The sequence below is a fragment of the Montipora capricornis genome, chromosome 1 (assembly GCF_036669925.1).
Source record: "Montipora capricornis isolate CH-2021 chromosome 1, ASM3666992v2, whole genome shotgun sequence".
In the NCBI taxonomy this organism is placed as follows: domain Eukaryota; kingdom Metazoa; phylum Cnidaria; class Anthozoa; order Scleractinia; family Acroporidae; genus Montipora; species Montipora capricornis.
Genome location: NC_090883.1, coordinates 49,920,185 through 49,932,684, shown reverse-complemented (window position 1 = coordinate 49,932,684; position 12,500 = coordinate 49,920,185). Strand labels below are relative to the sequence as shown.

Here is a 12,500-nt window from a genome sequence, read left to right as displayed (position 1 = left end):
CAAGAGTTTATATTCCTTAATAACTCGTCGAAACCTTGAATGACCTTGCTATGTTTAGGGTGTACGATAAAACTGCCTTCTGCATATTAAACAAAACCTGGTTCCCTCTATCCAAACCTAAAAACTTCCTAACTTTCTCCGCCGTCTCCATAGAGTAGCCTCCTAGTACATCAACTATCACATTAAACTGTGTGATAGTGTGGCCGGGGAACTGTTGGCGCATCTCCCATCTCAACGGCGCATACTTGTCAGTTTTCTCCTGTTCCTTCTGTTCTCTGTTGGAAACCCAAGGGCAGCTCATCTCAATAAGGATCACCTTCTTCTCCTTTCTGTCCACAATTCTCGCATCAATTCTGTTATTATTATTATTATTATTATTATTATTATTATTATTATTATTATTATTATTATTATTATTAATTTAGAATCTATCTTTTCTTTTTTAGCAACAGACTTGCAATTTCTAGGAGTATTTTTTGCCGGCCTCTAACCATTTCCTACCTATTTCTCACCACAAGGTAAGGGTAAAGGTTAGCGTTATTTTTAGCTTTGGGTAAATGCAGCAGTTAATCTTTACTTAAAGAGCAGCATTTAGGGGACATTTTGTGACGTAAATTGTCTGTATTCCGAGGCACGAGTGATGTTGAAGTTGGGGAAAAGAGCAAGGAGACACTTCGTGACGTTTACTGAAATCTTCATGCATCTAAAGATCTTTTTGCAGATTCGGCGGCCATTTTGAATTCAATAATTGTTTCAAATAGCTATTATGGGATGCCCAGGGGGCAAATACATATTAATTTGCCCCCTGAGCATCCCATAATGTCTTTTCAAACAATAGAAATCAAAATGGCCGCCGTATCTGCAAAAAGGTCTATTATTTGCATTTCTGGGCATATCTGCAGACATGTATTTCCATTCAGTGTTAGAAGAAAACGATAGTACTCAAAGAAACACCTCTATGAGCGGAGTAGAGAACCATCAAACTCAAGATAACCCACTGGTAATCTAACCCGGGCCTCATTGTTGCGAGACAATTATTCTCACCCCTAATATTCACAAGTAATACCACCTGTCAGTATAAAATGCAGCCTGCAGACTGGGTCTAAAATGCAGACTACGTACAAAATAGGCCTCGGTCCAGGCCTAGGACTAGGGCTCAGCCTGCATTTTAGACCCAGTCTGCAGTCTGCTGTCTGCATTTTATGCTGAACCGCGGTGATACCACTTGTTTCAGTGAGGGATTCTTGACTATTTGCTATTCCCGGTAATTAGGAACAGTTCTGTGGGCTACTGTTAGGCTGAGATTTTAAGCATGATTGCACACTGATGTCTCACGTGATGTTTTGGGTCTAATTTGTGTTGAATTCTTGGCATATCCCTTTCAGTGTAACATGCCTGCCCAGGGCACCCAACCATTTATTTATTTATTTATTTATTTACTTATTTATTTAGATTTACAGCTGCAATAGGTGTTTCAGGTCTACACACTTGTCTGACATTTTCCCAGAGGTACAGCCGTTGCAATTATGCTTACTCGTTAATCGAATTTGCACACGGTGATTAGCTAACTTTAAAATTTGAAGGGAAATAAAAAGCTCTGTTGTGCTGCCATGTTAACGTGCGTCACACTTTAAGCCAAAGTTTGTTAATTCCTCAAATTTATCATAAATAATACCCACAATATTCAGTATATTGTAACTTGTCTTTTGTACATAACACCCTGTATCAGGCAACAAAGGTCGAGGATAATTATTGTCTCGTGCTTGTTCTCTTTGTAGGAATAGGTTATTCTTTTATTCGTCTGGTGTGTTACTCGGTCTCATTATGTCACCTCTGGTTGTGGTCTACATTCTTCATAGGCTAGATCCTTGGGTAAGGTAGTGTTTTGTTTACTCAAGACATAGCGTTTATTTGATAACGCCAAGCCTCACCATGATCATGACGTTTAACAGATACGCAAGCAGTGACGTCAATAAACAATTATTGGATGAGGTTGAGCATGATATCATGAATTATCAAAACCGAGGTCTGTGTTCACGGCAAACGGCATAAGTCGGTCTGAAATTTACGTTTAGAACTGAAAGAAACTCCTTTGAAATTAGGCAGCTGAAGCACATGACATTTTAGAGTGATGGACGGCAACCGAAAGTGAGCTGTTTTCCTTTTTAACTAGTGTTGTTACTATCACATTTATACTTCTAAGAATCTTTTCACTATTAGCTTTAGCTCAAAATTTTGGGAGAGGCAACTGTCCAGGCGTGCGAAATGTTCACTTCCGGTATCCGACGGTGGCTCAAAAACGCCGCGTGTTTAGGCTCCCCATAATGTTTCTTGTATGTAGGCTCCAGAGATCGAGCAACGTTCTGATAGGAGGAAGCCAAGTTAGAAGAAGAGAATTTTCACGCTTGGGCGGGAATTTACAGTACAGACCATTGGCATGGACACGGTCCGATTCCGTATTTTTTCCCTCTCCCGGGAAATTCAAGTTGAGCGAATCACCAAAAGTTTTTCAAAAGGGGAATCCGAACTCGCTGCGCCGGTTCGTACCGCCACGACCTCCGGTAGGCCTAGCCACAAGTTTCCGATAAAAGTGTCTAAAAGTTGCTAAAAAGTTTCTATTTTATTTCCAAATGTTGCTGAATTTCGTAAAAGTTGCCGAAAAGTTGCTTTCTTTTTACTTGTTTGCACTTTAAGCTGGCGTAGAACGCGTTTTACCGGCCGGATTCGTCTGAATTTTTCTTTCTCTTGCTATATTAGCTTTTGCGGGGGTAGCGAGATTTGATTCTAGCCTTTTAGCTTCCGCAATAGGATTAATCGGGCTTTCATCTGCATATTCATCCCAACTTGAATCTGAATCACTGAAAGTGTTGTCCACCATCTTGAAAAAACGTGCCATGTAATACCGTTAATCTCATGGACAGGCATGCAACACCAAGTTGGCCACTATTGGTCAGTCCTGGGGTCCACACACTCGGTTGAATTAAACGGACGTTTCCTTTGAAAGCTGGTAAATATCGTGAAAAAAGGAAAAAATAATTTTAAAAATGCTAAAAAAAACCAAAAGCCTAACCTCGGGCCAATATTCCCTAGTACGGCCCTCGCGCTCAGTTAGTAAGAGGTTAGTAGTATCGTACTTGTAGACCTTTTTTTTTATGCAAGGGCCAGCTGAACAAAGTACAAGTGCCGTATCCTGGAAGATCTTTCCAGGAAGTAATTTGTAGACTAAAAACAAAATAATAATGCAAGGCTGGTCGTACGGCTGAGACGGCATATATTTCTTTGTTTAACCAATGTTTCGTCAGGCACGGCCTGACTTCTTCAGGAAGAAATTTCTGTATTGATTTGTTGAAATGGGCGTGAAATATTCGCGCCAAAAATTGCTCTTACTTTGAAGGTAGTGAGATAGTCATAACACTGCCTATTTAGTTTTACCTGTGTCGTCATGATTTAGTTTTAACACGCTTACTACAGAAAAAGCACGTGGCGCAAACACTTGGTGACTTTCGTCGGGCGCCGGCTAATTTTAAAAACCCTGGTTGACACGATGCAAAATCTCTTTATTATTAAGATTATATCGGCAAACTTTGACCTCTCGACTTTTGTTTTCACAGAGAGTAGATGCCTATGCAGTTTTGACCGGAGGCTGGATTGCTGGAGCTTACTTGATGTACCGGAGTCTGCCAAATTTAAATCACCTCTCTTTAAAACATTATGGGTGGATTATTGGATATTTTGTTATCGTAGGTGAGTTCAATTGGAACCAAATACACCTTTCATTTAGTTGAGAAACTTAGGTAGTTGCAAAGGAAGCCTAAAAAAAACCAACCTTTTTTATAGCAACTTTATTCACTTAATTTAATGAAAGGATACCAGAGGTTATCCATATCGAGGGTATCCGCCCGCAGCCGAATATAATTGACTGAGAGCCGGGTTTGTTGAGGGAGGAAAACCGGTCTGGGAGTACCCGGAGAAAAACCGACCAGATTCGAGATCGACTGAAATTCAATCTACATACGACCCGAAGCCAGGGCTGAACCTGGGTCAGAGGTGGGAGGCGCAGTCGATTAGCACAAAACCTTGCTGACTCCCTAGAAGATTGAAGGGGGATTCGCACCCCGTCTGCAGTTGCTCCGAGCTATGAAGCCTGTTGGGAGCTGGCCGATCTAAAGAAAAGGCAATTGACCTCTGTAGCTTGTACGTTTTGTTTTCCCATCTCAGACCACGTGATGCTACTCTAGAGAACAGTTTCTTTCAAATGTCGTCTTATGCACGTGCATATGTACGCATAACTTCCAAAAAACAAAAGGAAATTTCCCTTGAGAATATCTCGTGGTCTAAATGGGAAAACAAAATGTACAAGCTAAAGAGATCTATTCGCTCACCTCGCACGGGATCAACTTCAAGCAATGGACTTGATTTCGAAACCCCGTCCGAATCGTCTTTCGCGCGGGTTTTCCTGTATTATCGCGGGTGTAATATATCATGCTCCAAAGGTTGACGGGTGGTTAATTCGGGATCATTTATTCCAGTCTCTCGCCTTAACAGAAGCACGTTATCCTAACGGTGGCCTATTGGTCACCGGGGATTTCAACCGTCTAAACATCGATGGTTTGCTAAACCACTTCTGACTGAAGCAAATAGTCAAAGTGCCGACGAGAAAGAAAGCTACGCTGGATCTAATACTCACTAACATGCACGAGTACTATAGCACCCCACAAGAATACCAGCCGTTCTTGCTGTCCGATCACAACGCTGTTGTGGCAACTCCTAAGGAGTAAAATGCAACATTAACAGCAAAAAGGTTACCAGGAGGCGTGACTTGCGAACAAGCAACAAGGCGGCGTTGGGTAGAAGTCTAACGCAGATAAACTGGCCGCTGTTGTTCACTTCTCTAGTGAGCTGTGAGAAGTGGCAAATCTTCCAGGACGTCATACATTTAGGCCTCGATACCATCGCGCCTGCCAAGCCAGTCAAGATCTGCACGGCCGACGTCACTTGTATGAACAAAAGTTTGAGAACTCTTATTATGAAGAGGCAAAAGGCGTTCAGCGCATATGGCCCTGACTCAGCTCAGTTTAGATTACTTCGTAACATTGTCAACCGAGAGAGGAAAAGGTGGAGAGGGAATACAACCAGCCAAAGATCCAGCACGTAAAAGGAGAAAACCCGAAAAGGTAGTGGGATGAAATAAAACGCATGAGCGGCCGAAAGACTTCCCACAGTGATTTGGCTAGCGAGATCAACATTGAAGGACTATCAGAATTGCCTTTCAAATTGAGCAAACCAATGCCATCAATTCCGCTCTTCTCGGACCGCTCGGGGAGTATAAACTACCTGCTCCTCTTGAGTGGGTTTCTCTCGAGTCTGACTCGCCCGAGATCGGGTAACCGAGCAGCGCGTGCAGAGAGCACTGGAAGTCCTCAATCCAAGGGAGGCCTGCGGATCGGACGGAAAACCCAACTGGCTGCTGAAAGAATACTGTGATTTGGTGGTCAATCCCATCATGGAAATCCTGAACGCCTCCTACGCCAAACAGCGTCTTCCTACCATCTGGAAAATGGATTACGTGACCCCCCCTTCCCAAAAAGAAACCAGTGGTCGACCTCAAAATGGAATTGAGACCGATATCCCTGACGGCCTGTGTTTTTTAAGTGGCGGAGGAGTCCGTCGTGGATTGTTTCGTGAAACCCGCCGTCATTAACGTCATTAGAGAGCTTTAGATTCTAGGACGAGAAAGACTACGAGTACGAGATTTTCTCAATGAACAACAGTGAGCGCGCGCTAACCAGCGTAATTTTGGCGGGAAAAACGTGATACCGTCGTCATTTTAGTACGAGGTTTTGCAAGAATGTCGTCGTATCAAAACAAGTCAACAACACGGTAGAAGTTTTGGCATTTTTCGATCAACAAAAAAGGTTAAGTTACCAGCAATAAAAATAACTGAGGAACCTACACTGCTAACAAAGAGTAAGATTAATCGTCCGGGTTATGAATGTTCTCAGAATTTTCGCTAAAACCGGGCAGTCAAATCTCGTACTCGTTCTCGTCCTCGTCCTAGAATCTAAAGGTCCCTATTGATTACAACCAGTACGGAGCCATTCCATATTCGTCAACTACAATGGCGCGTGAATCAGCATGCTGCACAGCTGGTCCCCAGTTACGGACGGAAACGGAGCCACCGTAAGAACATTATTGTTGGACGACTGTAAAGCGTTTGACTTAATAGCGGAGCTCCGCGCGCGCCGCCTTGGGCCATGATTAAGAAAATGTGGTAACCCATCGATGCGAGAAATCAGTTTGGTTTTTAGCTATGACTTCATTAGCGACCGCCCGTACGTACGTCCACTCCTGTATGGCAATGTATGGCAATGTTACCAGTATCACGTAAAAATGGCCGCCTCAGTGAAGGGCTTTATGTGGTTCGTATGTGCAAACATAATTGCTTTTTTATGGACTATTCGAAATGATTTTTCACTGAATAACCTCTGCTAAAGGATGGGAAAAATATCGGGGAAACAATTTCAAGCAATTTTAGAACGACAGCTGGAAAATGATATTGAGGAATTGAGGTTAGTGATGAATATAAACATTTGCGTTGGAGCCATGGTTTTTAAATGCCACGAACTACCTCGTGATCGTCTTTTTCGCGTTAATAAAATGAGATATTCTAAGCCACATTGCTATAAATACTTAAATCCAGAAAAGTTAATTAGTTTCATAGGTCTATGGGGACCCATGTTTTCAACTGGACGCAAATGAAATAAATAACCCTGGAGCTTCGCTTTCAGGCTTGGATAAATCTATATATCAGACCATAGTATACTCGTTAGAAAGTTGCGTAACCAGTGTAAATTACCAGCTAGCACCATCAACTGGATTGTACATTTTTTATCGGACAAATCCCAGCGGATTAAATTTGCCCAGTCCCCGCTGGTGTACCACAGGGTACCAAACTAGGCTTATGGTTGTTTGTCCTAATGATTAACGACCTCAATACGAACGCACAGCTATGGAAATATGTGGACGACACCACGGTGTCAGAGGTAGTAGCAAAGGGCGGGGTAAGTCACGCGCATGCAATAGCTGACAGAGTAATAGAGCGGTCTCGCGAGACACCTGGGAGAACAGATTGCTGTAGGTGCTCCCTGGTTACAGTGAGGACACTTGAACCATGAACACTTGACATTTTTGTATACATTTTTTTTCGACGACTAAGAAATAAAACCTCTTCTTATGATGTATAGTGTTACATGTTTAGTATTTTGTAAGTGTAAAAGCATTAAATACTCTTGTCAAAAGGACGAGCCCACATTCTATAGTCACTAAAAAAATGTACAAACAAATATCAAGTGTTTATGGTTCGAGTGTCCTCACTGTAAATAAAGCTTCTTCTTCTTCTTCTTCTTCTTCTTCTTCTTCTTCTTCTTATTATTATTATTATTATTATTATTATTATTATTATTATTATCATTATTATTATTATAACGGGGCTCTACTAAACGCTGTTAAGTGCAAAGAACTCAGGATCTCCTTTGCCAAAGAGCAAAGAGTCCTTTATCCTGTCATCATTGAAGGGAAGGAGATAGAGCTTACTAGTACAAAGCTACTAGGCCTTACAATAGCGAACGATCTAACATGGAATGACCATGAAACTGAAATAACCAAAAAGGCCCGTAAGAGACTCTATTTCTTAACTCAGTTAAAAAGAGCGGGAGTTCCAAAACAAGACCTCGGACTGTTTAATGCATCGTGCTTGAGGTCTGTTATATACTACGCAGCACCTGTCTCTTTCAACGGTCTCCCCCAGTACTTAAAAAACGAGCTGGCACAGCTCGAGAGAAGAGCAATGTCAAAAATAACCTCAGGAAAGTGCAACTTTACCATGGAGATGGGGATAACACCCATTTTAGAGCATTATTATGTACTATGTAGCAAGCTTTTTGATAACATTGTCCGTGATCCAAATCATAACCTGAAAGCCCTTCTTTCACCAGTCTATGACAACTCGCGCTATAATCTAAGACGACAGCGCCATTTTAATATGCCAAAGCTTTGCACGAAGAGAAAGAGGAATACTTTTATATATGCGATGTCGAAATAGTCCGGGCTGTAGTTTTATCCATATTTCGTATTTTACGCAAATACGAAATATAGAATTATTAATATCGTTCTAATAATTAGTTTTTACTTATTATTTAGGATTTATTAGTAATTATATTTTTGACTATTTGTAAATTATAGCGTAATTCAGCCTTTGGCTGTGATGCAGTTTTTAATAAACTATCTATCTCATCTATCAGGGTCTTTAAAAAGCCGCGAAAAAAAAAGCTACCTTTTCGTAACACGTACTAAAGATGGTTACTAGTTCTCAGAAAAGGAAGATAAATCGTACTACGCAGTGAAATTCTTTTCTTCTTAAGAGAGCAGGACGAAGATAAGCTCCGAGTGGAAGGCCCATCTGACCACACTTCTTTGTGGCGTTAAAGAAGCCATTCTCTTTTCCGAAAGAGCGGTAAACGGAGGTGGAGGTTTAGAGCTATCAAGCAATCTATTTTAGTAAAACCAGTGGATCTAAAAATAGTCTATATAATGTAACTAAAATGATGTAGAATGCGCGCCCTGTGATTGGTCAAATTAACTGATGAGCTGTAGTCATCGGCATGCTCGACTTAAAAGGCGTGCTTTTCCACTCGAATTAGTCACCAAAAGATTCAAATTTTATGGAGCCCTCCTTTATTTTTCCAGTTTCCTATGTATGGCACTTGCGCTTCGTTCTCGGGCCATAAACTGGAGCGGGAAAAGCGTGGGCAGTAACCCGGCTATCGAACACGGTTAGTTAGAGGCTTTATGGCCATCGAATGTATTCAAATTTTCAACACGGCTCTCCTTTTCCGTGAGTGCGCCTTAAATCAGTTTGACAAGTCCCTAACAAAGAATTGGGTATTGTCGGTATTAAATGGGCAGCATTACGGTTGGTTTTCGTCATGTGCCTGTACACTGTACCTCCTCTGCTTGGAAAAAGGAGTTGAGGTCATCTGGTTATTAAGTTCTCCATTTTCGAGAATCACGAGGAAGGAAGCACGAACGACACGCAGGATTTCTCGTGATACCCAAGAATCGCGAGAAGTCACGCGCAAGCGACACGAAGGACACCTTGCTATCCCTGATCCCTCCCGATCTTCAAAACGAAAACCTTCCTCGAGTGCAAAATTTCTGTCTTGTATTTTCAGGTGTCATTAGCTTCTGCGTCTGTTATTGCTATATCCCAGTCACAAGTGATCGTGGTCTGGACCTCATGAGATGCATATTACAGTCTATTGGACTGTTTCTGCTCTACAAAATATCTCGTTCCCCCGCTTTTCTCTTGTATACAATTTGCAGCAGCAGGATTGTACTGTACTTTGTGAGACTGATTCTTCGTGGGTGGTAAGTCATAAATTAAAATCGCAAAACAACGCGGATATCTTTCACATTGAAGTCTTCTCCTATCGTAATTTAAAGCTTCGCTCAGCAAGAAGGACAACGACGAAGGCTATAAAATAGCCACCTGAAAGAGTAATGAAAGAAAATGTATATTTAAAGCGCTGTTTGTTTACGAAAGATGGATTAAGTGACCTTCGCATTTGACTGGGAAATTTAAGCAATAGACTACTTCGGCGATACGACGGCCATCTTGATTTCTATTGTTTAAAAGGATATCATGGGATGCTCAGGGGGCAAAATTAATATGTGTTTGCCCCCTGGGTATCGAGTAATAGCTATAGGCTTTTTTCAATATATTAAAATTCAGCTTGAAAGAGAGGTTTAGAGGACAAAGACAAAGGAAAGTGGATACAACAAATATAACTGGAGGAATTTGCTTAAGTTGTACAGCTTGTGTTCGTTTTTGAAAGAGGAATGCTGTACCTATTCCAGACTGCCATAGTTTCATTGGTCCCTATGGCCAGTGGCTTCTTTTGTTGTTAAGGCTTGGTGCATTGTTTCTGTTGTACAGTATCACTACGTGACCGCCTCTGGAAAGCTACAGTGTGTCTCACCTGAAAGAAAAAAATGAAGCGAAACTTAATATTCTCTCTAAGGAAATAAAAGGGAGAAATATCAGAGGTTATCTCTCCCGGATGGTATCCGCCCGGATGAGGGAGAGGGAGGAAACCGGAGTACCCGGAGAAAAACCCTCGGAGTCAGATTGAGATCGACTGAAACTCAACCCACATTCGACCTCGAGGCCAGGGTTGAACCCTTGTCACTGATGTGAGAGGGACGGTTGATAACCGTTAAGCCACGCTGACTCCTGATAGTACAAGCCTAGTTTTTAATCATTTCGCGGTTGTTCTGCGTCGTTCGGCGTGGAAAGGGTGTTGTAGCTTTTTGGGAACAAAGTTGATATAAAGGGCGTGGTTCTTTGTAAAGAAAATTGATTCTTTTTTCGTAGTGTTCTCGTCCTCCATGTAACCTTAAATTTGGTCACTTTGGATCGTTGTCAAGACGAAAATGGCAAAGAATTGTGTCAAAATGAAAAACGCGTGATTAGTGGGTGTCCCCCCAGCCGTCGTCGTAATGTCCTTGCTAAAGCTCTCTATAAATTTGATACTGCAGAACCTCATCACTCTATGATTGAGTGCGGAAAAAAAAGGGCTCTGCTCTTTTGTTTTCTTCTTTTGACCCATTTATTTAACAAAAAATGATGTCTGTGAACAGACAGCTTTCGTATTAGGGCCTTTCGCTGATAGAGACCACACTGCCCACACTCGACCCAGTTTCCATAGCACTGAATATAAATGTTAATATTGGTCTGGGAAATTCGGCGGGCTTGTACGGGATTTGAAACTATGACCTGTGAAATATCGGCGCAGTGCTGTACCAGCGTAGTTATCAAGCCAACCGGTAGAAGTGAGAGACTATATTGCTCTTAAATATTTCATAATGACAATTTTCTTAAGAGGTTTTTAATTGAAACTTCTTGTTCGCAATTAAAAGAAATTTTTGATTCTTGCCCCTACCTCAATTTTAGGGGTTCTGTCTGCCGGAATTGTATCTTTCCACTGATATTATCTTCCGTCAACGTTTCTACCATAGCGAGAGTTTTTGCCATCTTAGCTAAACAAGTGCTAAAAGAGCCCGTAAGGTGCATGCAGTTAGATACGTTTTAACGTGTTTGCTGGCCTGTTTAGAGGGTTGAGAGCGCGGTGTAAGTGCAACAGCTCTATATTCTGTTTAATTGAACCACTCTGAAATGTGAACCGGGTATTTTTTCCACTCACTTGAGTGATAACTGAGACTAACTCTCCCATCTACTGTGAACGAAGGGATTTTTTTTCTTAAACCCAAACCACTGTACTGCCTTCGTAAAGACATATGCAAATGGTTATACTTTCAAGTCTCCTATAATAAGGATTATAAACCGTAGGCCCCGGCGTCTCACAACTCTTGCACGTTAACTCAGGCTATGGCACCATAAAGATCCCACACACTATTCGAAAAGAGTAGATCACGGAGTTCCGGGTGTTGTAGTCAGGCCTGAATTTTGTCCAGCAAAATGAGGTAGGCATGGCAGTGATGTCTCAAAAAGGCCTATGGTGCATGCGGCCACGTAAGACAAAACAGCCAGAAGTCAAAGGGGACTTTGCAGGGTGCTGGAGTATGTAGATGTAGATGCAGATGAATGACAATTTCGAACTCACATTGATGTCATTTATTCCATACCACAGGTTTCGCTATCGAGTGTATTACTTTCTCTTTCCTCCAAAACACATGATGCTATCTGAAGAGGAATATGTGGTGCAGGGATCCGAAGAAACAAAATTGGCTTTGCAGCGTCTTAGAGAATATTGTCTCAGTCCTGAATGTAATGCTTGGCGCACCATTGGGCGACTAAAAAATCCTACCAGGCAAGATACTGCAACACTGTTACTTTTTTTTTTCCGAAGTAAATAGGTTCATTGGAATCCTTAGCCCTGGCCACACGGACTCGCAATTACTGCAAGTTTGAAAACTACATATAGTGGTATTTCACGACGCCGTTTTGCCACGAGTCAAATGCACTTGGTCATCGCAGAAATCGTCGCCATAGTCTTTTATTATCCAATGAAACTTTGTGGCAGATTGCTAGAGGTCCCTTCTCTGTCATTAGACCCGTGCGCTTCTTGGGTCATGTAATCGGGATAAACGGCCGAGGGAGGCTTGGGGAATCGTTTCTCTCGCTTGCGTGACAAAACAAGCTTCAACGTAGACTGACAGAGAAGCGTACTGGGCAGTCTTAACATAATCCGGCGTTACGAGCTGCAATTTGGCTTTCTTGTCTACGGTGTGAAGAATTTTAACACTATTAATTTTTTAAAAAGCGTTATTTATTTATTTATTTATTTATTTATTTATTTAACTATTTATTTTGTGTGTTTCTATGTGTGATTGAGGTTATCGAAAAGGCTGTTTCTGACTGAATAAGTAACCTGTTGACATGACACCATTCCTGATTTTTTTAGATTTGCAGAGTTTGTATC

At 41.6% G+C, this 12,500-nt stretch overlaps 2 protein-coding genes and 1 long non-coding RNA gene across 6 annotated transcripts in view; 2 read left to right on the top strand and 1 right to left on the bottom strand.

The window, feature by feature from the left end:
• The window catches only part of LOC138047165 (nuclear envelope integral membrane protein 1-like), a 27,204-nt gene that overhangs the window by 13,980 nt on the left and 724 nt on the right, over positions 1-12,500 (top strand). For 2 of the 4 annotated variants that reach the window (XM_068893907.1, XM_068893899.1), the window contains exons 3-8: positions 447-518; positions 1,779-1,872; positions 3,612-3,744; positions 9,231-9,426; positions 11,709-11,888; positions 12,483-12,500. The exon at positions 12,483-12,500 is cut by the window's right edge and continues 724 nt beyond it. In XM_068893907.1, the coding sequence (XP_068750008.1) occupies positions 1,825-1,872; positions 3,612-3,744; positions 9,231-9,426; positions 11,709-11,888; positions 12,483-12,500 (575 nt within the window). In that variant the 5' untranslated portion in view covers positions 447-518; positions 1,779-1,824. Of the gene's footprint in view, positions 1-446; positions 519-1,452; positions 1,510-1,778; positions 1,873-3,611; positions 3,745-9,230; positions 9,427-11,708; positions 11,889-12,482 lie in introns of all 4 variants that reach the window. The other 2 variants (XM_068893915.1, XM_068893924.1) reach the window with 2 other exon arrangements.
• LOC138047189 (uncharacterized) lies at positions 4,364-9,198 on the top strand. Its single transcript, XM_068893933.1, has 2 exons — positions 4,364-7,116; positions 7,488-9,198. Exons 1-2 carry the CDS (start codon positions 6,978-6,980, stop codon positions 8,099-8,101), a joined length of 753 nt encoding a protein of 250 aa, XP_068750034.1. The 5' UTR covers positions 4,364-6,977; the 3' UTR covers positions 8,102-9,198.
• Positions 9,284-12,500, bottom strand: part of LOC138047199 (uncharacterized) — an 18,789-nt gene continuing 15,572 nt past the window's right edge. The window contains exons 2-3 of the long non-coding RNA XR_011131796.1: positions 9,907-10,037; positions 9,284-9,547 (exon numbers count right to left, since the gene is read on the bottom strand). This is a non-coding gene — a long non-coding RNA (uncharacterized lncRNA). The remainder of the gene's footprint in view (positions 9,548-9,906; positions 10,038-12,500) is intronic.